The following is a 26422-nucleotide window of genomic DNA, read 5'->3' as shown; positions in this document are numbered from 1 at the left end:
CTATCAGCTACAATATTATTGTATAATTTTGAGGTATTTGTTTTTTGTAAACACTAAACATATTGACAAACTAATGTACTAGTTACATTTAGTGTATTAGTATTCTCAAGTAAACATTTCTCTTATAGAATACAGTAAGGAACTTGCAAGATTTATCTACATAGAGAGCACTGGTAAATGTACATATATTAAGTCACAAAAAACCCTTTTTGAACATTTGCACAAAGAAAGAGTGTGACTGGGCCAGTTACAATAGCTGTCCCTGTATTTTCTAGATGAGGGTACCCATATGAAAAGCCAGTGTTATATCCATCTATCCCATAATTATGATCAGTCCAAGTAGACTTGTCACAAATCTGTGTTGCCTTGTTTTGTCCACTCACTTAGGAGAATAAACTCTTGAATACTACAAATCAACCACTTGGTGTTATGTGGACATAAGTACGTCTGACCTTGGAAAACAGCTGATAATAACAGGTTTCAATAATTCCATTGGTTGAATCCATTTATAGGCCTGATCCCGAATTTCCATGAGTAAATTCGTCCAGTTGAAGATTCATAAGTTTAAAACAATGTAGAGTTTGGAACTAAAACATAATATATTTGTGAGATAATCAAAGTTCCAAACTTAGTAATATTTTACATGTAGAATATAAGAAAGTTCCTACTTCTAATTTCAATATTAAAAAATAATTTTGTTGTTGCTTTGTTTTCCTGGGTAGACCTTATTTACCTTGTGTTGTTAAATTTTAACTCGGCTCCTGCTCTGCGTAAGCTAGTAGTTTTGGAAAAATATCAAAATAACTTCTGACTTTTTGTCACAGAAATTCCATAATTTTCTACCTGAAATTACTCTTTAGGATGAGCTTTTAAGTAACAAGATGGTGAAGAAAATACAAGTCTCTAAAAATATATTCTTCCAGCCACACATTGCTTAGATGTAATGATTGTTTCTAGTCAGAACAAGTAAGACTGGTGATCATATCATACTGGTGCATTTGGGTTGAGGGTGATACTGGTGGAGGTGGAAATCATATTTGCCAGTCAAAAGACATACTATAATCTCAGTGATCTGGTACCATTTTGAGGTGGAGATGTAGATGGCTTATCTTCTACTATATTTGAACATCTGATAAGAAATATCAATTAGCTCTTCATGAATTGAAATTAAAATATTTTGATTCATAAATGAACATAAATGCAATGTAATTACTCAATTAATCCCAGGAAGATTCACTTCTGGTTGTTAATACCTGCCAGTAGAATGTACTGGCAGTATCATATCAGTATCACTAACTGCAAATGTTGAGGTATTGAGTTAAAAAAGTCTCGTCAATAGGTATAGATTTTTGTGGAGGATGACTGTTGAACGGGTGGGGTTCTCTTATTGTTAAAGGTTTCTTCAATCGTAAATCTGAGGGATTATTGTCTCCCATACCTGCTTTGACTGGAGAGCCTGGAAGACGGCTAGCCTTCTCTTCTTCCAAAGTGACATGACTGATGTAGTACCTATGATCACTTTTCATGGGATCTTGACAGGATGCGGCCCCTACTAACAACTCTACACATCATGAATATGCTATCACTTCGGAAGCAGTGCAAAGGTTCTTGTAAAACTCAATGTAATGAGGGTTTTCCTCATCTTTTTGTCCTAAGCAAAGATGTCCTTTTGAAAGAAAAAGGAGAAAAAGGCCATCCCTACACAATCCAAAAATTGATGGGACACTCAAATATTTCCTCATTCATATGTTTCTGTACATCTGGAATACCTCTAGTTATTTCAAAATAGTAATACAGAAACAACTATTGTAATAACTTGTCCTCTTCACAATCCTTCTTTGTTGTTTGGCTTGTTCAAGCAAATTCTTTTAGTTTACTGTGACTTATTACGTGTAACTTTATTACCAGTTCATTATCATGAGTCCTGCTAGTTCCTTATCAGTTGTGAACTTGTTTGGCTCTCAATCCATTTCAAACTTCTCATATAATATAGGTAAATATAATTGGAACAAATGTGTTTAAAACACAATGTGATGTTCAAAAGTTGGATGGATAATATATATTTATTTTTAGAAGTATGTGAGTTTTGTAAAAACGATAATTTAATTTGGGATTTGAAATAAATAAATATCAGTTTGTTTTTACACATTGTTTATTTTACCTTAGAAATACTAATATGTTTATGTGGTAACAAACTGACAATTAAATTCATCTACTATGATTGAGTTTGAAGATGAGAACTGAACATAAAGATATTTATAATATTATATTTAATAATAATTTTACTGCTTGAGCAATATTCATAAACCCAACTTTTTTATTTACACCATTCTTGGTGAATCCAACAAGTTTAAGGATATCACACTGATACAGTTAATAATATTATTACAACAATACATTTATTAGATAAATGGTATTGCCGTTTATACAGTTAGCACATGGATATACACAACATATTAAATTAACAGCTGGTAACCAAGGCATGGCAGGAATGCTAATAAAAGATAGGTACACTAGTTCACACTACATTATTATTTAGTGTTTATGAGGATAGTCAATAAACAGATAAAAATAGTTTCTTTTTAATAAATAAATACATAAGTGTATGATTTATAATGTTTTCATTCTTCATTTCGATCTATAAAGTTCTGGAATTAGAATGTTTCAACAAAATTGCCTTAATTTTTAGGCTGACAGGATAAAAAAAAACTGAGTTTGATGATGGTGCATGTCATGCCATGGGTTGACAATATATTTACTAAAACACTTTATAATAGGAACTAACACTTTAATAATAGAATGAGTGTCATATTCTTTAATTTTATTACTGAAAAAATAAAAAAAGAATTATAAAAATCCATTTTCCATTGACCTTGTCATAGAAATATGAAACATAACATATAAATCACTTCTTAAGTCACATGTGCAGCTTAAAACACTAACACAGTGCTTACCAGTTCAAACTGAATTAAAAAAATCATGAACCGGAAGAATCCACCAAAAGTAAAACCACTTGGGCAAAGGCTGAAAGCGATCAATTGTAGCTAGTCATTTAGCCAACAGCAGTTTCAGTAAGACTACTCTCATAGAACCAAGTATCACTAGTAAGTAAAATCTTGTTTTGGAGAAAACTATATGGAATTGTAAGGCGAGTGCAATACAAATTAATTTGTTCCTTACCTTAAGCAGATCTTGGTTATACCAATTCTTGGGGAGGAAAATGCTAGTCTGATAGTACTTAAAATCAAACTGATACTGAGACTCTGATAGAAATGTAAAATTGTGTCTCTTTCTGAAAAAATTGAAAAAAGTAGGACTAAGCATATTAGAATGTCCTGTTTCTATGATAAGAACCGGAAGGATAGCTAACCATATTTGGCTCAAATGACTAACCATATCACACAAACTCCTGGCTTGTAAAATTGACAAACACTTGAAGATTTTAAAATTCAAGATATATATTCTCCAGATGACTGATATTTGTGAGACCAAAGATCTTATAGTTCACGTTTTTCAGATTGAAAAGGCTGCAACCCCCATGTCTGGTTTACATAATACATGGATTACATCTTGAAAGTTAAAATTAAAAGAACACATCATTGTGACAGTTTTACACATGTGCATATTATTATGTACAAACAGACGATTGTGATGTTACAAGTCCCTTGGTGCCCTATATTTCGACGAGTATTTCGTCCAGTGACTTGCGAGAGAGATTGGGGACAGTGGCGTCAGGTGCAGGGTAGCCAACTGGCAGCAGCAGAGTGAGCCGCTCAGACATGGGTCGGCCCAGCAGCATGCGTAGTGCGGGACCACAGTTGAGCGGTGTACTGGTCAGTGACACCAGGCCTGCCAACTGCACACAACACACAGAACTATTAATAGTAACCAGTTGATTGATGTATTTGACAGAAAACCATTTTCACATATAAATATATTTTTTTTATTTTACTTTTTTGGCTCTTTGTTGTTATTATTGTCATATATTTTCTTCTTGTTAATCTATAATTTATTTTAAACTTTGTTTTTCATTTTATACATATAATGAAAAACAAAAGTTTAAAATAAATTATAGATTAACTAGAAGAAAGTATATGACAAGAATAACAACAAAGAAAAATAAATCATAAGGATATAACTACTAACTATATGATGGATAATACTAGTAAAATATTAATCAGTAATAAATGGAGACATAACAAGAACAAAAATCAGAGAGAAAACCTCAACAACTAATAGAAAGTCATGATATTGGCAAGCACCAGGGTACACCCTTCATGGCAGCCAACAGACTCTTCCTTATAGTTGAAACAGCAGTGTGGAAGAAGTCGATATAGGGTGGAAATAAGTTGGCTTTGCACTGCATGTGAATCACTGGACTGTTCATCTTGTAAGCTGTTCCGTGGTGGTGTCTAGCAAAGAGTTCAGTGTTTCTAGTTGCTGATGGCGTGTGGTAGTCTACCATTTTAAGAAACCCAGGACAGTCAATCAATTAATAATCTTGTACAAAAAGATAATGTCTTAGATGGCCCTTCATAGCTTCAAGGTTGGAAGGTTAAGCTGCAGATCAATGTCATTAACCGGCACATCAAGAAGGGGTAGTTCAAACACAGGCCTACTATTCGAAGGACCTTGTCTGATTCCTTTATCCCCACCTTGTTTTGATCATGTAATGTATGCTACAACATTCAGCATATACATATTGTTTATGAACTTTCGAGTAATTCTTGTGGGATTTAATGTTTGCATCTTAGCAAACAAAATATTTTATATAAACATGGGTCAGAAAAGCTAAGTTTAGTTCACAACACTTAGCTATGGTGGGAAGGGTTGATAGTATGCGAATGTTGAGTTTAGTTCCATTTCACGCTTCACTTAGTGTGTACCTGATTAGACACAACATCTTTTCACTGGATTACACTGGATGGATGCTGGGTAAACCAGACAGCTCTTTTTTAGTCTAGGTGTGAGTGCTTGATGTCAAAACAATGCAAAGAGTTTGTTTTGAACGTCTTCGTTAATTACTTTTTTGCATCTCTTCAGACATGTGTGGACTCCAGATCCTAGGAGTAAAGTCTGTGATTGTCCTCCACTAAGAGAAAGGTGAAATGGAGCTAAACTCAACATTTGCATGCTTAGTGTACCATTCATTTGTATGTATGTATTCTTCAGATTTTAGTTTTAATTTCAGAAACCAGTAAAGGTGAAACATTCAAATTTGGCACTATAATTTTTCTTGCAGTCTTCCAGATTGTATCATTCACTCGTCCATACTCAGACCGGTTTTGTCAAACAAATTTACCGGGGCTCAGGTTGAGCCCTGCCACACATCCATGGGGTGGCTTGGGCACGGTGGCAGGAATATCTTTAACCCACCGAAAAACGCCCATAGCCGCCCAGGGGTAAAATAAACAAATCATACCCCAGCGTTGTGACACGCACAGGTCAGGAATCACAACAACCAAGTTGTATGTCAAAACCATGTGCACTAACTCTAAAACATGCACTTAATATAAATAAAACGCATGCAGTTAAGTTTTAAGCAAAAGGTTTGGGAACTTTGTAGGAAAACTCTAAAAGAGAAGGTATGACCATCTTGGAATTCAAATCTTCTTTCTTTTTCAAATTCTTGTCCTTTTTTCAAATGTACTTCTTAACAAACTAAGCGTGGTATAGTATTACTAACATGGACAGCAGTGATGAGGATACCAGAAGCGATAGCTACACTCTTCTCGTTGTAGTAGTGAACTTTGCGGGCCCCATCATCTGTAAAGCTGAACATCTGCTTGAACACCAAAATTAGGTATGGAGCTGTTGTCAGATACTCTTTCACCCAAGAGGTCTTCAGTGGCTTCAGGTCAGTTGTCCATTTCTTACCTAGAGAAAAAATATTTTAAAATATTCAATAAATTGTTTGTTTATTTAATAGTGAAGATGTTTTGTGGGGAGTTAGTTGGCTGAGTGTTAGCAGAGCCTATTAGTTTTGGGACTAGAAAAATATAATTTCTGTCTGTTGGTACAATATCTCAAAAATAAACTGACATAGAGGTTAAATTTTGTATGAAATTTCATTGCTATTTGAGAAATACTGAGTTCAATTATGGTGCATGTCACTCCATATGATTTAGCTGAGCCATTTTTATTCATAAGCGAATATTTATACATTGGTCTTATGGATAAACATGATGGCAACGAGAAAATAACATATGTACCTTAACTATCCCAACACGTACAACAATAATTTATGGTGAGTTGGTGTGTATACTTTTATTATTTAAACACTGATATGAAACCAAATCTAATGAACAAAAATGTGAATGTATCATGTGGCAAGATATCTCGAGAAAGATTTCATCTTCAACTTCATTCCTACATGGACAAGAATGAGTTCTATGATGTTTAACTTCGGAATTTGTCTGGGCATTGTTGAAGCCTATCACTCAGTAGGTTGTTACAATTTCAGTTTTATTTGCTGTATGATTGTCTGTCGTTCTATATAATGGAATGAGCTATAGACTTGAAATAAGCTGTGTTAACTAATAAATTATAAAATTGTAATAAACGCAACTCTAAAAATTAAATAATTAGTGAAAGTTTAAATTATAAGTAAAGATAATTTATAAATTTAACCAGATACCATACTAATGCAATTTATAGAGGGTAGTCTATTCAGCTACAACACACTACACATCAACTGGTTAACATGTCAATAAATAAATATAGACTATAAATAATTAATGGATATATATCTTATATATATAAAAATCTTGAGTCACGATGTATGTTGCCAATAAACTCCAAAACGACTGAACCAATTTCAATCAAATTTCACATGTATCCGTAATTTAGTCTAACTTAGAAGATAGGATAGTTATTATCTGAATTATTCGCTTATGTCGTGAATATAAAAGAATAAAATGAAGAAAAGTTTTCAAAGCGCCTGCACATTATAACCTGCAATTACGAGATAGATACGTATATTAAACAGTGAAACACTATTTGAAGGCGCTAAGTTATGATGTATAAATAATTGTCTAAACTAAATTTTTGGTTGAACTTAAAGGTTGAGTGGTAGACCACTTTGTAATAAAATACATTATGCATGTACAATACATTTTTGACATATTTTCTTGATCGTGACATCAAGGTAAAATCTACATCGGGGTTGGAAATATAATTTACTTCAACCAGAAATGCTCATACGCGGGCAAAACTTACGAAAAGCGTGCGAAGCCGCGGGAAACAGCTAGTTGTAGTATAGAAATAGAATATAGAACACAAAGCAATGTTAGTTCTCAAATACTTTGCTCTTTTGGTCTTAAAGGTATGTACTGGTAGTCCTATTAAGTATGAACTGGGAAAGGAAAAACATCTGCCAGACCAAGCAGCTTAATATTTTTAATAGCTAAAGCATTTTGAAAGAAAATATGAATGCACTTGCCAGACTATTAAATTTAATTGCGCTGTTAAAGGTACAAATGCCACATACACAATACATTCATATAGTACAGTAGGAGATGTATAAGTGTGCCCACGACCTTGGCCAGTGAAGGTGGTGGTGAGATATGGCGCGTGGGAGAACTGCTTCCGTTTCTGCAAACATAAGACTGCCACTGCTTACCATTCATACTCGCTAGTGATCAATCAATCAATCAATATTTCTTTATTACATGAACATTAAGTACAGTAATATAGTCAAACATAGTATAATGTAATAGGAAAAGTCGCTTAGGTGTTTGTTGCATCCAGGAACTCCTCCAGGGTGTAGAATGGAGTCTTGACAAGGAATTCTTGAAGTGCTTTCTTCAGTGCGTTTCCAGTTAGCAATTGGAAGTCTTCTGGCAGTTGATTTCTGAGTTTTCGTCCTATGTAGGACGGTTTTCTTTCAAAGAGGGCTGTTCGATGGCGGGGTAGTGAACAAATCTGGAGGCATGTCGTGTGTTGTAGTCATGGAAATCGTTGTAAGTGTCAAAATTGAGTCTGTCAACATGTAGAATTGTTTCGTATACATACAAGGCTGGTACAGTTAGAATGCCTAAATTTGGATACGCTTCCCTGCAGCTTTGTCGAGATTCAAGATTGGCGAGGGATCTAATTGCCTTTTTTTGAAAGGGTGAGTATCCTTTTCAGGGTTTTCAGTAGAGCTGCCCCAGATGATAAGACCATATCTAATGTGGGACTCTACCAGTGCGTAATAAGCAGCTTTGACGGATCCCTGAGTACCCACTGATTTGAGTCGCCTCATAACGTATATGCCTGCGCATATTTTATTGGAAATGGTGCTCACATGATGACTCCATGAAAGTGTACTATCGATAGTCAGGCCCAGAAATTGTGTTTTATTATCAACTACTGATATGTCTGGAATATTTGTTGGTATTTCCTTTTTTCCTACTGAAATGCACTTGCGTTGTTTTATTAGGATTTATTGCCAGATCATTCAGTGCACTGTATTTGATGGCTTGTTGGAGAGAAGTCAAGGAGTTAAGGGATAGTTCATCTGCTGTGTCATTTTTTATAAGAAGGGTAGTGTCGTCTGCATACATTATGCAGTCCGTACTGGAGCTGGCGATGAAAGTAGGGAAGTCATTAGTTAGAAGAATAAAAAAGAACTGGGCCAAGTACCGATCCTTGAGGCACACCCTCGTGCCAGTGGTTTTGGAGTTGATGTGTACGATCTGGGTGATGGAAGATTCAGTATGCTGTACCTCCACAAGTTGTGACCTTCCTCGGAGGTAGCTGGAGAACCATTTGTTCTCTATGCCTCTTACTCCCAATTTTCCAGCTTTTTTAAGATTAGGTCATGTCCCAGACAGTCAAAAGCCTTGCTGTAGTCAAGAAATAGGGCTGTTACGTACTTTTCGTCATCTATGCTGTCAATGATTGATTCTACTAGGCTAATAATTGCTGATATGGTTGATTTTCCTTTTTGAAATCCATGTTGGTTGACTGTGATTAGGTCATGTTGTTTAAGGTAGGCCATCAATCGCTTCAGAACAAGTTTCTCTATGATTTTTTGCAAATGTAGATATTAGCGAGATGGGTCTATAGTTCTGAGGGTCTGATTTCTTCCCTTTCTTGTGTTTTTGCATAGACCTTTGACACTTTAAGCCTTGAGGGGAAGTGACCGTCGGCAAAAGATTTGTTAATGATTGCTACAAGGGGTTGGGTTAATTCATTTGCACAGAACTTCACACTCTTTGAAGAAAACTCATCTATGCCACTGGACGATTTGTTTTTCAGGCTGCAAATTGTTTGATTCACCTCGGTCCAAGTGTTGGTGTCATGCAAAATGACTGTGGCAAGGGATGTGCAATAAGGTCGGGTTTTTTCCTGTCCACCCAGGTGCTAGGGTATGTATTTGGTTTTGAATTGTCATGCCAGCCATCTGAGTAAAGTAAGTGTTAAGGCTTTCGGCTACTTCTGTAGGATTATGTAGGGTGGTGTTTGTTGATGTTAAGTTTAGGGCACTCCTGGTTGCACTGTTTCCCACGCCTCTCATTATTAATCAAACTCCATAGAGCCTTGGTCTTGTTGTCAGATTCTTCTATGTGCTTTGAGTTTGCTTGCCGATGCAGTGTTCTTAGTTTTTGGTCATATATCCTCTTACTGTTTCTCATTATTTCTTTGTCTCGAATGTCTCCTGTTGTTTCATAGGTGTTGAGGGGCTCGTAGGTTAGGAGGCTTTCATATCGGCAGATTCCAGGTCATAGTAATGAGATGGTTTGGTAGGGCCTCTGTTCTTGTGTTTCCTTTGTGGGCAGCAGATATCTAGGGCAGTACAAAGGGTGTCATGGAATATATTATATGCAGTTTCTGTGTCTTCAGCAGTTTCAACAGCTTTCCCAGTTTTTTGTTGTAGAAGATGGATTTGAGATTTTCAAGGTTCTTTTTCCCCATTTGTCGCTTTAGTTTTGATGTTGAGTTGGTCTCTTGATTTAGGTTAAGGCTGCTCAATTGGGCTGTATGGTCGGAGAGGCCAGTTTGTAAAATAGTTACAGTGACCTCTGCTTCTGGGATGTTGTGCATACGCAGTCTATCGAGGATCTCGTCTCGGCTGTTACCCGTGTCGCAGGAAGGGGAAGCCTTCTTATGTTGTGTGTGGTTAGTTTCGTCTTGTAGCATCAAATTGTCAGGGTTGTTTTCTTTTAGGCTATCAATGTTTATATCCCCTAGTAATAAAAATAACTTATTGTGTGCTTGGCTGTGGTCTAGGATGTGTGATAAGAAGTTTAGGCCACTTCTTGTGTTTCCACCAGGAGGGCGATATACACCAAGGAGATATATTTGCTTTTCTTTAATTTTGATCTGTGCCATTGCTGCCTCAAAGAGGAGCTCTTCACAAAAGTGTGTAATTTTCAAATGGCCTCTACACTGGTTGTCAGGTTGTCCTTACAGTATATAGCGGCACCTCCTAGCTTGTGATCTGTTCTGCTAAATTCAGTTACCAGATTGTAGCCTTGTATTTTGGTGTTTAAAATTTCACTTTGACTCAAGCCGTGTTCTGTCAATATTAAAAGGCTAGGGGATGTTTCATTGAGCAAATGGTTTAGTCTGTCAACTTTGTTTGGTAGCCCCCTGAATGTTTTTTTGATGAAGGATTGTCAGATGTTCGTTTCGTTTCGTTGTTTGTGGCCTAAAAAAAATTCTCCATTTTCTGGCGTTTTGGGGTACTCAGTGAGCAATCAGAGACAGCGGAGGTTTTCTGTAGATGTATTGTGACTTGTGGATATTAAATTTTGTCAATTTAGCATATTCTGAGCTGTTATTGGGCCAGTAATTATTTATCAGCTCTCTATAGAAGTCAATGTTTTTCTTAAAGAAGGTTTCATAGTCCTCATTGATGTCTTTTATTTTTGCATGTTGGGGATGAGCCTTTTTGCCGTCTGACTGAGGATTCACAGGTTGTGTTCTATTGAGTTCCAGTGTTGGAGGGAGTGACACTTCCGCTGTGTAAATCTGTGCTTTGCTTCTTGCAACTTGCAGTGACACGCTAAACATGTTATCCCTTCTCTTTATAGCAGGATTGTTATTCTTGGTCAAAGCGGCAGTGTTTGTCAACAAGCTTACAGAGTTTTTCAGTTTTTTGGAAGGAGTTTGTCTGGCTCTCCATGTTTAAACTTTCGTTCAGTTTTTTAGTCGGAGTTTGTCTGGCTCTCCCGCTTATTTGTGATGAGCTCAGTTTTTCTGTAGGAGTTTGTCTGGCTCTCCCGGTTAAGTTCTCGTTGGGATCCTTGGTACAGTGTTGTACTGGGAAGTGTGATATTATTTCCCCAGTACTTTGGTAGCTGTGAAGGTCAGATGTAGGCAGAGATAGTGGATAAAGGTGATCTGTATTCTGTAATGGTCTAGTAGTAGCTTCATCTGTTGTTCCACTTTGTCTTGTCGGGTGCTTAAACTGTCCAACTTGTATGAGGAGAGAATGGAGAGCTGTTTATGTGGGGCAGAGGGAAAGTGATCAGTTTGGGTTTCCGTATCTTTACTAGTTTATATCGTCTTGGCTTTTTTTATAGCCGTTATTTTGAATTTTTGTGCCAAGGTGTACTATTGTTTTCTTTAGTTGTAGTATTTCATTTGTATGTTTGCAGATAGCTTTTTTTCTTTTTCCTGGTCCTGTTCTTCAAAGACTGTTTGTAATTGTATCCGCAAGTCAATCTCTTTTGACAACTTTTTTTCCAGTTGTTGTATGGTATCTGTAAGGGATGCTGATCTACTCAGTAGTTTTTTATTCTCATTTTTCCAGTTTCCTCAATTTGTGTTTCGTATTTCATGTGGCCCAGTTGGTCGGAGTCCATTATTTGTTTAGCCAGATGGGAGTTTTTTAGAGTCAATTCATGTAGGTCTTGCTTTAATTTATAGTTTTCTGAAAGAAGTATGTTGCCAGCTTCAGCGGCAAGAGAAAGGGATGTTTCTAGATCTGAGTCGTTACTATTCTGTATTTTAGTTTGAATGTCATTTATGGTTAGCTCACATTCTTGTGCCTCCACCTGCTGTGTGTCCTCAAGATCCTGTTTGGAGTCATGGAGAACACTATTTGGGTCATCACATTTACAGCTATTGTAAGATTGCTCTGCTTCTAGTAATGCCTGATTTATTAGTTTTATTTTTAAAGTTGTCTGTTTTTAGTTGGCCAAAGGTTGTCTTATATTTCTATATAGGGGAGCAGATCAGCGTGTTTGATTTCTGCAGTTTTATTGTCACCAAAAAAGGTAACTCTGTATTTGTTTTCATTTTTGCCAAGATTTGTGTCAGTAATAACAGCTGGCCATTGTGGACAACCTTTTAGTTTTTGCAAACACATGTTCACCTACAGAAAAAGTTGTCTTATTCTGCTTGTCCATATTATACAGGCCTGTATAAATTTTGTGATTTAGTCAAGTTGTTAAAATAGCAGAAAGGAAAAAATTAAATAGCTATATAGTAATAGAGTTGAGGTAGGCTCTCTGTAGAAATGTGTGCCAATGCTGAGTTGTTGTTGTTATGTCAGCTTGTTGATGCTAGGCTGTGCAAAATATTGCCAGTTGGCGGCCTTCATCACTTCTGTGTGTAAGTAGGTCACCATATGGTACCAGATTATTCCTATAAATGTTATTTTAAATTAAACAGAGCTTCTCCTTTGTAAATCAGTAATAGTGCTGTTTTAATATGTAAAATATACATATATTTTTGTATTGTTAAGCTTGGTAATGGTTACTTGAGTGTTCTTTTGTTGATGTCATATGCTTATGATTCTTGCAGTAAGTAAAGTTGTTGTTATTGAACTTATTTTCTTGATTTAAAAAAATGGAAAATACTCACAGTACTTGACAGTTGTTAGTGTGCACAAGTTAGGTGTTGTTTTTTACTTTTACCACTAAAACTATAACTTATTACTGGAGCACTTTCACTGAGATTGTTGGCTGGCAGCCATATTGGATTTTGTTCAGACCAATGTTTTAAGCATGACTGTACAACTGTGGTCTGTTCCGGTCACTCACACAGCCACTTGCTTCCTGCTGTACTAGATAGTAGATACATATACCTCAAATTAAAAAATACATTTTTTAGTTGCTCTAATAGTCACTCTTATATTTATATCAAAGGAATTTTTATTAAGCTATTATCACAGTATATTCTTGTAACAACAGTGTATAATATCTGTAATAGTGACTTATATTTACCCATTCTCTTTTCATAGTTGATTTTTTCCTCTTCTTCAACAATTTCTCTGATCTTCTCCTTGATTTCTTTATCGGACACCACAACATATGTCCATGGTTCAGTGTGAGCTCCGCTAGGAGCAGTGCCTGTGAATTTATAGCATTAAAAAAATATCATTTAAAAAATTAACTTTTATAAATTAATAGGGCTGAAAGCAAGGGATTGTTACTGGTTGATAGGAAAATCAGCTATCTTATTGAAAACTATCTTCTAGGATTCACTGATTGAAATAATACATAAGAGTACAAGTTTTTTCACGTAGTTAGCAATGTCTGATTGCACTTCAATCTTTCTCAACCAGTAGAGAGCATTCTAGCTGTATGTTACAGTGAATGCTGTTTTCAAGGTAAGCCTGTTGATTGTCCTTTGTCCTCTTAAATAGTAACAATAACTTTTATAAATGTGAGCCACACATAATGTAAAATACTGCATAAAAGATACCGTTAAAATAATACATAATTGTGTATATTCTGTATATACCAAGGATTTGTATGTATTCTACTGATTCGGACACCAGGTAATAAATGAAAATGTAGAACTATGTTAATTAGCTGATAACATCACCGCTGTATAAATATTTTAGATTCTGTATCATATTTAAATTCATAAATTCATGTTCTGAGTGAGACATGAACAATTGGGTTAATTTTTTTAAGATAAGTCACTGCCCCTTTTTTAATGTTTTAAGTGCTAATTAGAAGAAATGGCTTAAAATACAGAACTTAATAAAATTATGGAGTTTTTTCAAACAATAATTTAATACTGAACAAAAAATAAAACTAATTTCATGGCTTTTTTAATTAATTAAGAATCTACTGCAAATACAGAAAATGTTGTAATGCAACAAAACATTATGACAATTAGTATTTTCAGTGCTATTTCTCAACCATCCGAGATAAAGCCAAATTTTAAATTTAAAAAGTTAATTTAAGAGAACTATTGATAGATGTAATGAAAGTCATATTTTGCTATTTGAATTTTTAGGTTTTGCGAGTTTGAAATATCCTAAATTTAAACTATTTACAAAAATTGGAAATGTACTAAAAGTGAAAACTATAACATGTTTTTAGAAAGAGTACTTCTTTATTAATATTGGATAAAGATTTGGACTTGCTAAGATTTGGATTTTTATGAGGTAACAGTAAACAGATTTTGAAACCATACAACTTTGACATTTTAATCCACCTGTATACGAGAAGCAAAATAAATAAAAACATATTTCAAAACGATCAGCAAATTTACTCCTTTAAAATGAGGTACAGCCTGACTACGTTTCAAAACATGTTTAAAAAATTACCCCTTCCCTCAAGTGCCATTTTGGGGTATTTTTGGGTGTTACAAATTTTTTTCAGAATTAATTTAAGATCAAAATATGGAGGTTTTCGTTAAAACGAAGAAGGCAGGTTCCTCAGTTCAGACACTATACATCGCAATGTGTGATATGCCTCAACCTGTATGGTTGGCAATATCGCCAACAGATTACTTCAGAAGGTTTTACTTACTGATCTATATTTTGATAAAGTATCATTAGAGATCAGCCTTGGTTATATGATTTTGTAATACATTCAACTCTAACTGACCAGCCGCCTTGATGATGTTGTGGATCACCTCCCGAGGAACAGGATCAGGGCTGAAGAAGCGCACAGTTCGCCTGGTGTCCATTTGCTGGTAGAACTCCTGGGAGCGCTTGATAGACTCCTCTGGTGTGATACGGGTGAAGGAGAACGGTACATGCTCCAAGTCCCAGGGCAGAGCACTAGCCAAGTCAGCTGCACCTCCTTCCACTGCGTCCATATCTTCATCATAATCGTCCCCCACGAGCTCGTCATCTAAAATTTATAAATAACTTTTATTCTGATTTGTTTCCTAAAGTAAAAAAAATAACTAAAATGTTTCTGATAATACACATAGAGGTTGCAGCTGACTTCTGTAGCGAACAGTTTTACAGATTATGCTAGTCCCTGATAACTTATTGAGCAAAGACGATGATGATGGCAGCAAATTTAGATGAGGACTCGACAAGAGTGTTATACTTCACTTTAGAGTAATTTTTGACTTACAAGAAAAAATTTTGCACCCATATGAGTATTTAGAGGGAGACTTTGTCTGAGGCAAAGCCAGTTCTGTGTGACGATTTGTTTACTTTTTAGAGCTATGATCCTTTTTGATGTCCTCATTTTGACGAATTAAATGTAAAATGTTGGGTTTCTTCTATTATAGGTTGGGGCTTATTAAAAATAACAGAAAGTTAGATACTTTTATGTAATATATTTAAAATCACTGTTTATATTGTTTGCTTCTAAATAGAAGTTAGAGAAATTCGGCGGCGTCCAGAGTCTCTTGCATTTATGACTCTCTTCTTATCTTAAAGATTGAGATCAAAGTGTAGGAATGAATTGTTTCAAACAAAATTACAATAGTTCATAGTGTCCATCAGGGTTCTTTTCTGATTTATGAATGTAAAGTAAATTCAGTTATCCAAAATGAAAATCTAATTCAATATGCAGATGACATGACTCTATGTCTTGAAATGTCACCATTCATAGAATTGAATTCATACATTCAGGATTTCTCTGAAATAAATTCGAAAACCAATCAGTTGAAATCTAACGATGATATATTGTGGCCTATTGTATTTGTGGATGGTGTCCTCCTATTATAAGAAGCAGGCTCCACAAAGATTCTTGGGGTGTTCCTTGATAACGGACTAACCAGGAATGATCATTTTAATAATTACTGTGGTAGAGCTGTCTCCGCCATATACACCCTGCGTCACCTAGCAAAATTCTGTTCTCCGAAAGTCTTAAAAATGCCCTGCTATGGCCAAACACACTCACACTTTGCATATGGAGTGAGACTTTGGGGAAATTGTGCTAAAATCAAAACAAAGCATGTTTTTAGGATTCGGGATGAGCCTGAGAGAATTATTGGCAAGTAAAACTATAGGGAGTCATGCAGAGAAACTTTCAGGGGGTTGCTGACTCTGCCTTACCCCTTTTTTTTGACATGTTGCTGTACTACAGATAAAGATTTAATTTGGTGTACAGTAGGGATTATGGTTCTCCATTATAAAGCTAGGCAGGGACAATTTCTGAACTCATCTGTCATTATCACATCTGAAAGTATAAAAACTCCAACAATCAAATTCAGTTTAAAAAACCTCTCAAACACCTTTTGGAGTCTAAAATGTTTTATCCAGTTGATGAGTTCATGGTGAACCACTGGAATTTCTCAAATATGCTGGATCAGAGAAAATTTGACTGTTACAGCAATAAATGTATGCAATGTAAGTTTTATTATGTTTATATATAGATTTAACCCTCCATCGGTCGCACTGTATCAATTTGATACGCATGCACGTTCTCCTCCGTGCTATTTCACGATGCGCGCGCATACTGCCATCCCCTTCCTAATGGGCTTCCCTCTCCTCATCCCTGAAATGGCAGTACTATGCCTGACCTTGAACAGAGCGTGTTTACGGAGCTGTATCAATTAGATACAGTGCGACCATTCCCGTTTCAGATTTACGGTATCAATTTGATGCAGTGCGACCGTTCACGTATCATATTTACAGTATAATTGTGATGCAATGCGATCGTTTCTGTTGCGCTTTTTAGGTAAAAAAAATGTCAAAACGCAGTTTGAACTTAGAAACCGATGACGGTCAGGAAACTGTCCATCGCCTCTTATTTTCTGATACAAGTGAAGAAGAGAATGAAAGGTTAGAATACATTTATGGTGATAATAGCGATATAGACGGTGAAGATGTGGTTGAAGAAAGAGAAGAAAACTTCGATACAGAACAGAGTGCTGATGACGAACTAATGATGTTGGATGAACCACAGGCGCAGGTGATCGACCAGCCACAGCCGCAGGTGATCGACCAGCCACAGCCGCAGGTGATCGACAAGCCACAGCCGCAGGTGATCGACAAGCCACAGCCGCAGGTGATCGACAAGCCACAGCCGCAGGTGATCGACTAGCCACAGCCGCAGGTGATCGACCAGCCACAGCCGCAGGTGATCGACAAGCCACAGCCGCAGGTGATCGACCAGCCACAGCCGCAGGTGATCGACAAGCCACAGCCGCAGGTGATCGACAAGCCACAGCCGCAGGTGATCGACAAGCCACAGCCGCAGGTGATCGACTAGCCACAGCCGCAGGTGATCGACCAGCCACAGCCGCAGGTGATCGACAAGCCACAGCCGCAGGTGATCGACCAGCCACAGCCGCAGGTGATCGACAAGCCACAGCCGCAGGTGATCGACTAGCCCACAGCCGCAGGTGATCGACAAGCCACATCCGCAGGTGATCAACCAGCCACCACCTCTACAACGCCAGGTTCGCGAAGAAGATGCACAAGACAACTTGTATTTGGCAGCTAAATGGGGTAAGAATGATACAATTAAGTGGTTCTTAAGACCTAGGCAGTACAATCAAAGAACACAGCCACAAAACATTTTGCGACGTCTGCCTGGCGTGATTGGGTCCGCACGTCAAAGCAAATCCGAATTAGATTGTTGGTCCAAATTTTTCACAGATTCAATGTTAGAAAAAATTGTTTTGCATACAAATCAGTATATTACCCTTGTACAGCTAAAGTACACTAGACTTCGTTATGCCAAAACCACTGACTTGATCGAAATAAAGGCGTTCATAGGCATACTTTACCTTTTAGGAGTTTTTAAGTCAAACAGGCAAAGTCTGGATGAGATATTTTCTACCGATGGTTTCGGCATAGAAAAATGCAGAATGACGTTTAGTCTCAGACGGTTTAAATTTCTCCTAAGATGCTTAAGATTTGATGATAGAAGTACTCGAGACGAGCGTAAAGAGATTGATAACTTAGCCGCTATCAGAGAGATATTTACAGACTTCGTAGGTAACTGTAAAAATGTTACTCTCACGGTGAAAATGTAACTATCTATGAAAAACTGGAAGCCTTTCGTGGTGGTTGCCACTTTAAACAGTATATTCCTTCAAAACCAGCAAAATATGGCATCAAAATCTTTGCTCTTTGTGACACTAAAACATTTTACACTAGCAATCTTGAAGTGTACTGCGCTAAACAGCCAGACGGCCCTTTCTGGGTCAGCAATAAGTCGGACGATGTTGTTAAGCGATTGGTTGAACCAAATACATAAAAGCGGCAGGAACATTACTGCCGATAATTGGTTCAGTTTGGTAAGCCTTGTTGACCATTTGAAAGAAAGAAAATTATCATTTGTTGGTACGATTTAAAAAAACCGGACTGATATTCCTTCTGAGCTGACATGTACAAAAGGAAGACTTTTGCAGTCAAGCTATTTCGTGTATGGTGAAAATTCAACAATGGTATCATATGTACCAAAAAAAAAAAAAACAAAAATGTTTTGTTGATATCATGCTTACATTTCAGTGACAAAATTGATGCTCACACAAATAAGCCTGAAATTGTCTTGCACTACAATAACACAAAGTCTGGTGGTGTAGACTGTGTTGACAAGTTATGTGCTTCGTACAACGTTGCCAGAGGTACCCGCCGATGGCCAATGGTAATTTTTTTATGCCTTGTTGAATGTAGCAGGCATCAATGCTCAAGTAGTTTCATTTGGAAATGAAGTTGTCACCAAAATTAGAAGATTGTTTCTACGAGAACTCAGTAACTCCCTTGTAGCTGAACACATCCAACGAAGGTGTGAGACCAGTTGGAGGGATTCCCTTGCACATTCAACATGGACTGAAGAAAATATGCAATGCTGACCGGGATGGAAATGATGTAAATAGAGAGAGGCCACAGTTAGAGAAGCGGACAAGGTGTGAGTTCTGCAAGCTTGATAAGAGAACCCGACTTACAAAAACACTTTGCAGAAAGTGTAAGAAAACCATCTGCAATGAACATACAGAGGTTGTGTGCGTACGCTGCTATCCGAACATGTAAAACAGTGTTCCTTCGTACATAAGTTCTTGGGTTCATTATATATATATATATATACAGTAAGTGGTATTACTGTACTTTACTTTTGATAGAAATATCTTATATTTTTAGCGACAGAAACAACTACTTTTTGTAATGCAATTGTTTGGCTAAACAATGGCAAAATATATGTAACTAGTTTCAATATAAATATATTCCATTGTTTTTGATCGTTATTGCGTGTTATTTCTTCAGATCCATGTAATTTACCAAATTCGTATCAAATAGATACAGTGCGACCATTCCCGTTTCAATAACAATTTGGTTTGAGTGCACACTTTTTGTAAAATATTTTTAATATTTCTTAAACTGCATTTAAAAAACAACTACGATATTTGAAAAGCATAAGACATATTTTTAGAACCTATAAATATAATATATTATATGATTATATTGAAGTAAATACCACTGAAATTAGTTTAAATACAAATGTATCAATTTGATACAGTGCGACCTGTCATGTAACGTTTCAGGTGCGACCGAAGGAGGGTTAAGATATTTCTAGTTTAAAATGAATTGACAATTGTAAAATTGTGAAAAATGAAATAATATATTGTTATATACACTTCCATATAGCGCGTAACAAAAACGTTTCATGCAGCAACAGATTTTGGCTTTGGGTGATGTATCTTCTCATAGAATGTTTCATAACTAAAGGTTACAGCTTCTTGGCAGTATACAATTTTCAATTTATCCAAACTTAAGATGAGCGCATTTATTCTATGGATAAAATCATACTGCTTCTTTATGGCATTATGTAACATAACTTTTGGATTGCTATTATTTTAAGGCAAAAATGTTTTTGAATTGACGATAGACAGCAATCTTACAGTTAAAATGCAGTCATTACATTCCGTTAGATAAATTAAATGTCAACACTACTAGGTGTAGCATAGAATGTTAAATAAAAAATAGACCATCGGCTGTACCAAAATGTTACTAAAAACAAATATGCGTAAGGGTATTTTACTTATAAACATTATTTTAATCAAATTTTTATTAATTCATTTGCTGAAGCCAAGTTGAGAGTGGATTATAACCAAGTGATTGGTGAGGATTGACAAGCTGTGGCTGCAAGGTCAAAACCATTGGTATTTGGGCCCAAGTTGATTACATGGGTTCAAATTATGTATGCGATTACAGTATCAGTACCTCAGTTGTGCCCGACCCTCTCCTTTATTGTGTTAAATAAGATACAAGCCTGTACTCATGTGAACGGTCAGATAAGGGCCAGAGAAGACTGGACAATAATAAATAAATAAATGATGGTCAATTTTAAAATATGTAGAATTGCACATAACGTTAATGTGAGTCATTAAATGTGAAGTCCACAATTTCTATGAGTAAATCAATACAAGAAGATGGTCATGTTATTTAAATACACTCAATATGCCAAATCCATTCAAGATAAAAAATTAGTTAGTGACAAATTGTTTAGGAAATGCTATAAGTATTCCAGAACACTTTTAGTTTTTCTCTAGGTTTATAAGTAATGGAGTTGTGATATTTTTTAGTTTAAATGGGTGCCATATTTAAACGAAATAAAGAATCAAGCTGGCCAACAAACTTAGCCAATATATTTATACAATAAATTTTTGTATAAAGTTTCAATTTTTTTTATTCTTTTTATACAGATATTGTTTCCTCAGACCACGTTATATATTATAATAAATAAATAAATATATATATATAGTTTTAAACAGGAAGTGGTTTTGTTTGATTTTGTCTTTTAGCGTTGGGTGTCTTGTTAAAGTTATGCAGAAATTTTCCTGAAGTGATATCATAAGGACAGCTGAAAAAAAGTTTAAGGAATCTTCTGTGAGGTGTGCAACCACTAGGTTCACATTAAACGGGCAAAGGTTTCTATTAAAGGAGGGCTGACTTCTATTGATTCTACTTCCATGACAACTCGCACAACAGATATGCTAAAAGCCGTTTAATATATTGATTTGGTATCATTGTTTGCGATACTTGTCAGTGCCCCCTGCCACACTTACTGAGGCCTGCCCAACTGATAGTTATCCATCACCTACTGTTTATTGTCATAATTATCAACCTTCCAAATTGGAGATTCTCTTTGTTGTTTCACATACAGTGTTGTAATACGCCGAATATTTCCTCAGAGATCATTATTATAACAGAAATATTCTGTGTATATATTATCAAAGAATACAATAATTAGAGATTTCCAAAATGTATAAATATTAATATATTGATTTACTTTTATTAATACAACAACATAATTAAATATAAGATTTAAATCCTGGAAACAAAATTAGGACTACTGTGAAACTTCTTGGGAGTACCATTAAGTAAATGAAAATATACTTCTTTAGTGCCATAATTGCATATTATAATAATGAATTACTATAGTAACATTAAAATAGACACTAGATTACATACAGATTAAAATACAGTTTTGTGGTACATTATTCCCAAAAAAAGCAAAAGATCAAAATAGTAACAAATACATTAATTATAGTAAACTTACCGATACTATTCTTTTTTATAACAAAAATGCATCAATTTACAGTCAAATATTCATATTTAAATATGAATATTTGACTGTATATGAATAAATAAGATTCTTAACTGTCAAAACCATGCACAGGTTAAAGAAAACTATGAACACTTTAAATAATAAACACTTTCAACTCGTACAACTTAAATACACAATCTACGTACGCTAACAGCTAATTTACACTCATACGCTAATCTATATATATATAAAAATGAATGTTTGTATGTTTGTCCTTTATGGAATCGTGAACTATTGGACCGATCATGATGAAAATTTGTACGTATATGTATTTTTCCACGGAGAAGGTTTATAAGCTATGCCCATCCCTTTCCCGATTCAGGATTCCGCCCCACTGGTTACAGAAATACCCATAAGAAATGCATTGCAGCAAACATATGTTAACGTCTTTTCAAATTTTTAATCAGCTGTTCTTTGTAAACATATATTACACTTATAGTTTTAAAGCATAGAGTAAGCTTAAGAGAAACGACAAATTTTGTTTAAACTGTTTTTGCAATCACTGTTAAACATAGACTTTACTATCCAGATAATACAATTCAAATTTGACGTAAAAATTCACCTTTAACTGCAATATTTATTTAATATAAACCATGCTCATGCTTGATCAGAAGAGTAATGCAGATATCATAATTACTATCTTACGTTGGCTACAAATAAAATATAAAGAATGTTATAAAATCAACCTTAGTTGTTTTTTTTGACAGAAGTATGGTTCTCAAAACTCCGTGTGTACATATTCTCTCGATCGAGACAACAAAGCAAGCTCAATCGTGGCATCGGAGATATAACTAATTTAATCTAAAATTTATTATAGTAAAAAAAAATTTACTAAGTAATATAAGGACTTCGGTTCTTAAGATTTGCGTGCGAAGCCGTGGGTAACAGCTAGATAGAGGCAGGAATATGGTACATACCTTCATAATACGCCCAAGAGGCTCACGATGGAACGACTATCAATTATCTCAGCAATGTTTTAGAATGTGATAGAAAAAGAATAAGTGAATATAGTGTACTGTTTTCAACGGGAAATTGCGTGCGAAGCCGCGGGCAACTTTTGCAAAAAATTATTGAAATGCGCAGCAGAGCGCGCCGGGCCCGCTAGTTTTATAATAAAATCAATGAAAAGCAATAAACTAAGCCTATCAAAAAATCACAAAGAAAAATATAGGTCACTGGTGTAGTTTGGTAGCTTGCTTTGTGTGATCAGATTTTTGGGAACCTCTGGGGAGGATTGTGTATACTACATTAAAATAATGGAGGGCCTAGAGACTCTTCTCATGGGTAATTGAAAACAATTAAAACATTTATTGAAAAACAGGAGTTAAAATGTCATGCTTAACCACTTGTCCTTTTGAAGAATGACATATTTTTATAAAATTCTTGTAATTTTATTTGGAATACTATTGAATTAATAAACCATTCTATGGTAGTAATTAATGTTGAATTATCACAAAACTTGAATGTAATAAAAATTATTGTTAATTAAAGAAAAATTATAAATGTTTAAAATGTTTTATAACTTAATTTTAACTAGGTTTTTTTAATAATCTTTGTGGTAAGTGTTATTTGAGTAATGGAAGGTCATTTTTGTGTACAATGAAGTCTGACAATCCGGACTGTTATGAATATTGCGATTTTAGATACGCGTAGGCTATTTATGTTATTTGTGATATTTTTGTTAACTTCCTGTGCTTAATAAACTTACACAATAAAGTCCGTGTCACATTTCAAGTTTCTCACAAGATGTTTTGCAGTCTCGCATACTGCATAATTGTCCACGGACAAAACTAAAGCCAAAATTGTATTAACAACAGTGTATTCGATTCATTTATACTTTTTCAATTTTAAAGAGGAAAATTAGGTTTTATAGTACATAAAAATTTTGTTTGTGAAAGAAATGCAACGATGTTGGATGTTGCATCAATCATTAATAGGAGTACAGATTTTCTTGATGTAGATTTGGACAGAAATAAGAATTCAACTTGATATTTATGCCTGGTTATAGAGTGGACATAGTTTCATTCACATCACATTTTTAGTTTTTTGCCGTCATATTATTTGTGATATTTGTCTCATGATTTGTCTCAAGGAACATCATAATTTTATAACTTTTATCTACTGGAAGTAAATAATTAATATTAATAGCAGTAAATTAATACACATAGAAAAAGATTTACTTGCATTTTACAACAGAAATCATGTGTGGTAACTGTTCCAAAGCTGCAACCATGTCAGTTCAAAACTAATACTGTAAACTACTCTGGTTCTGAGTTTGTTCTGAAACGTACAAGCAGAATTATACTTTTTAAGAACAAGAACGCCAAAACGGTACAGAAGTGTGGACACATACAAGCAAATAGTTTCGAAACGAATAATTCTGCTAAATGGCATGCAACACCATTGCACTGGAACAGGGAGTGTAGTACTTATGCAGTCAGACTGTTCCAAAACGAACAACTCTGATTGAACATGCGGCAGTGATATGGAATCTGGAACAAGTACCATAGACTGTTCTGAAATAAATATTTTTACATCGAGACGTGAAATGGGATCTTGGACTTATTAATGTCATGATTACTCTAATAATAACAGTTTTCAATGAATAGTTAATTTTACAAGTAAAATATTGGAATAAAGTTTCTTTTATGTTACAACTCCTTGAGTATAACAACTTTTACAGGATTTGACTCCCTTAACAGAAAAGATTTTTAAAGGAGAATGTCACACTGTGCATACTACTGTGTCCACATGACTAAATTAGACTGTTCCGAGTTAAACAATGTATTTATATACTGACGATGACAAACATTCAACCACCAAGTTCCAGTGTCAAAGTGTCATTAACAATCGATAATTTAGTTTTTTTTATAGTAGTATTTGATGCAGTGCAGCTCCTAAGTAGCTTGTTTATACATTTTTGTATTGGTAATGTGATGCATTCTGAAGGAATGACAAGACAATATTTACCTTGGTTCAAACTTTTCACGAATCGACCCTTGGTTAATTTATCTTTCTATGCAGTTTAAAAAGTCTCCTTCCATAATCTATTTTTAAAGATAAGATAAACAAAGAACAATCCAAACAAAACATTAGAACATATTTTTGGATTTCTTTACACAAGTAGGTGACTTTTCAGATAGTAGTCAGGATTATTATCACCGATCTAAGATGACGACTAAAGACTGATATTTTTATTAGTTAGCAGAGAAATGACCATGCACATACATATATTGTGTACTGTGTTGAAGATATCAGCCACTCGGTCTGTCCATTCAGCACGAGATGAGATACGGCCAGAAAACTTACTATGCGTTACAGCGTGAGTTTCATACCCTCGGCTAGATGTTTTGACATGGAAAAGAGGTTCGGCCAGACTACATACTTGTGCGCCACGGTGGAGGTATCAGCTCTTCGGCCAGATTGATCAAGATGGAAATAAGATTCGGCCAGTCACCTCATCTTGTGGGTTGCGGTGGGGGTGACAGCTTCTCGGCCTGGTTGTTCAAGATAGAAATAAGATCGGCCAGTCAACTTACCTGCGGGTCGCGGTGGAGGTGTCAGCTCCTCGGCCAGATTGTTCAAGATGGAAATAAGATCGGCCAGTCAGCTCACCTGTGGGTCGCGGTGGAGGTGTCAGCTCCTCGGCCAGATTGTTCAAGATGGAAATAAGATCGGCCAGTCAGCTCACCTGTGGGTCGCGGTGGAGGTGTCAGCTCCTCGGCCAGATTGTCCAAGATGGAAATAAGATCGGCCAGTCAGCTCACCTGTGGGTCGCGGTGGAGGTGTCAGCTCCTCGGCCAGATTGTTCAAGATGGAAATAAGATCGGCCAGTCAGCTCACCTGTGGGTCGCGGTGGAGGTGTCAGCTCCTCGGCCAGATTGTTCAAGTTGAAAATAAGATCGGCCAGTCAGCTCACCTGTGGGTCGCGGTGGATGTGTCAGCTCCTCGGCCAGATTGTTCAAGATGGAAATAAGATCGGCCAGTCAGCTCACCTGTGGGTCGCGGTGGAGGTGTCAGCTCCTCGGCCAGATTGTTCAAGTTGGAAATAAGATCGGCCAGTCAGCTCACCTGTGGGTCGCGGTGGAGGTGTCAGCTCCTCGGCCAGATTGTTCAAGATGGAAATAAGATCGGCCAATCAGCTCACCTGTGGGTCGCGGTGGAGGTGTCAGCTCCTCGGCCAGATTGTTCAAGATGGAAATAAGATCGGCCAGTCAACTTACCTGAGGGTCGCGGTGGAGGTGTCAGCTCCTCGGCCAGCTTGTTCAAGATGGAAATAAGATCGGCCAGTCAGCTCACCTGTGGGTCGCGGTGGAGGTGTCAGCTCCTCGGTCTGATCGTTCAGCACAGTGAAGAGATAACGGCCTGCCACGAAGCATGCCAGGCCGGCTACGATAAACGGCCAGTATTGGGTTAGGAACGGCATGTACGGCAGCATCTCGCTCTCCTAGACAGAAAACATTGTCAAATAACTATGTTTTACAGTGAAATCAGACTTTTTGTGTTTGAATTGCGTCGTTTCCTTTGGAATCTGTGATCCTAAAACACTGCAACGTTACGTTAAGTTGACTTGCACTCCATGCGGCGCGTTGTGTGTAGATAGTAGATAGTGGATAGTAGATATATAATCAACGTAATATAACTTATATATGTATATACAATAAACATGAACGTCCGATTATGCTCTTTTATTGAGTGTCCGGTGGTGATTATCTCTAATCAAGCAA

General features: G+C 36.1%; 1 protein-coding gene across 1 annotated transcript; it reads right to left on the bottom strand.

The window, feature by feature from the left end:
- Positions 1–2143: 2143 nt before the first annotated feature.
- Positions 2144–26137, bottom strand: LOC124365063 (iodotyrosine deiodinase 1-like). Its single transcript, XM_046820983.1, has 5 exons — positions 25995–26137; positions 14781–15029; positions 13161–13286; positions 5687–5877; positions 2144–3856 (listed from the first exon to the last, which is right to left on the bottom strand). The coding sequence occupies exons 1-5, from the start codon at positions 26131–26133 to the stop codon at positions 3674–3676; spliced, it is 888 nt and encodes a 295-aa protein (XP_046676939.1). The 5' UTR covers positions 26134–26137; the 3' UTR covers positions 2144–3673.
- Positions 26138–26422: the final 285 nt, after the last annotated feature.

This window comes from Homalodisca vitripennis, chromosome 6 (assembly GCF_021130785.1).
Source record: "Homalodisca vitripennis isolate AUS2020 chromosome 6, UT_GWSS_2.1, whole genome shotgun sequence".
In the NCBI taxonomy this organism is placed as follows: Eukaryota; Metazoa; Arthropoda; class Insecta; order Hemiptera; family Cicadellidae; genus Homalodisca; species Homalodisca vitripennis.
The sequence above is the reverse complement of the archived record's forward strand: the minus strand, read 5'-3'. Positions and strand labels throughout refer to the sequence as shown.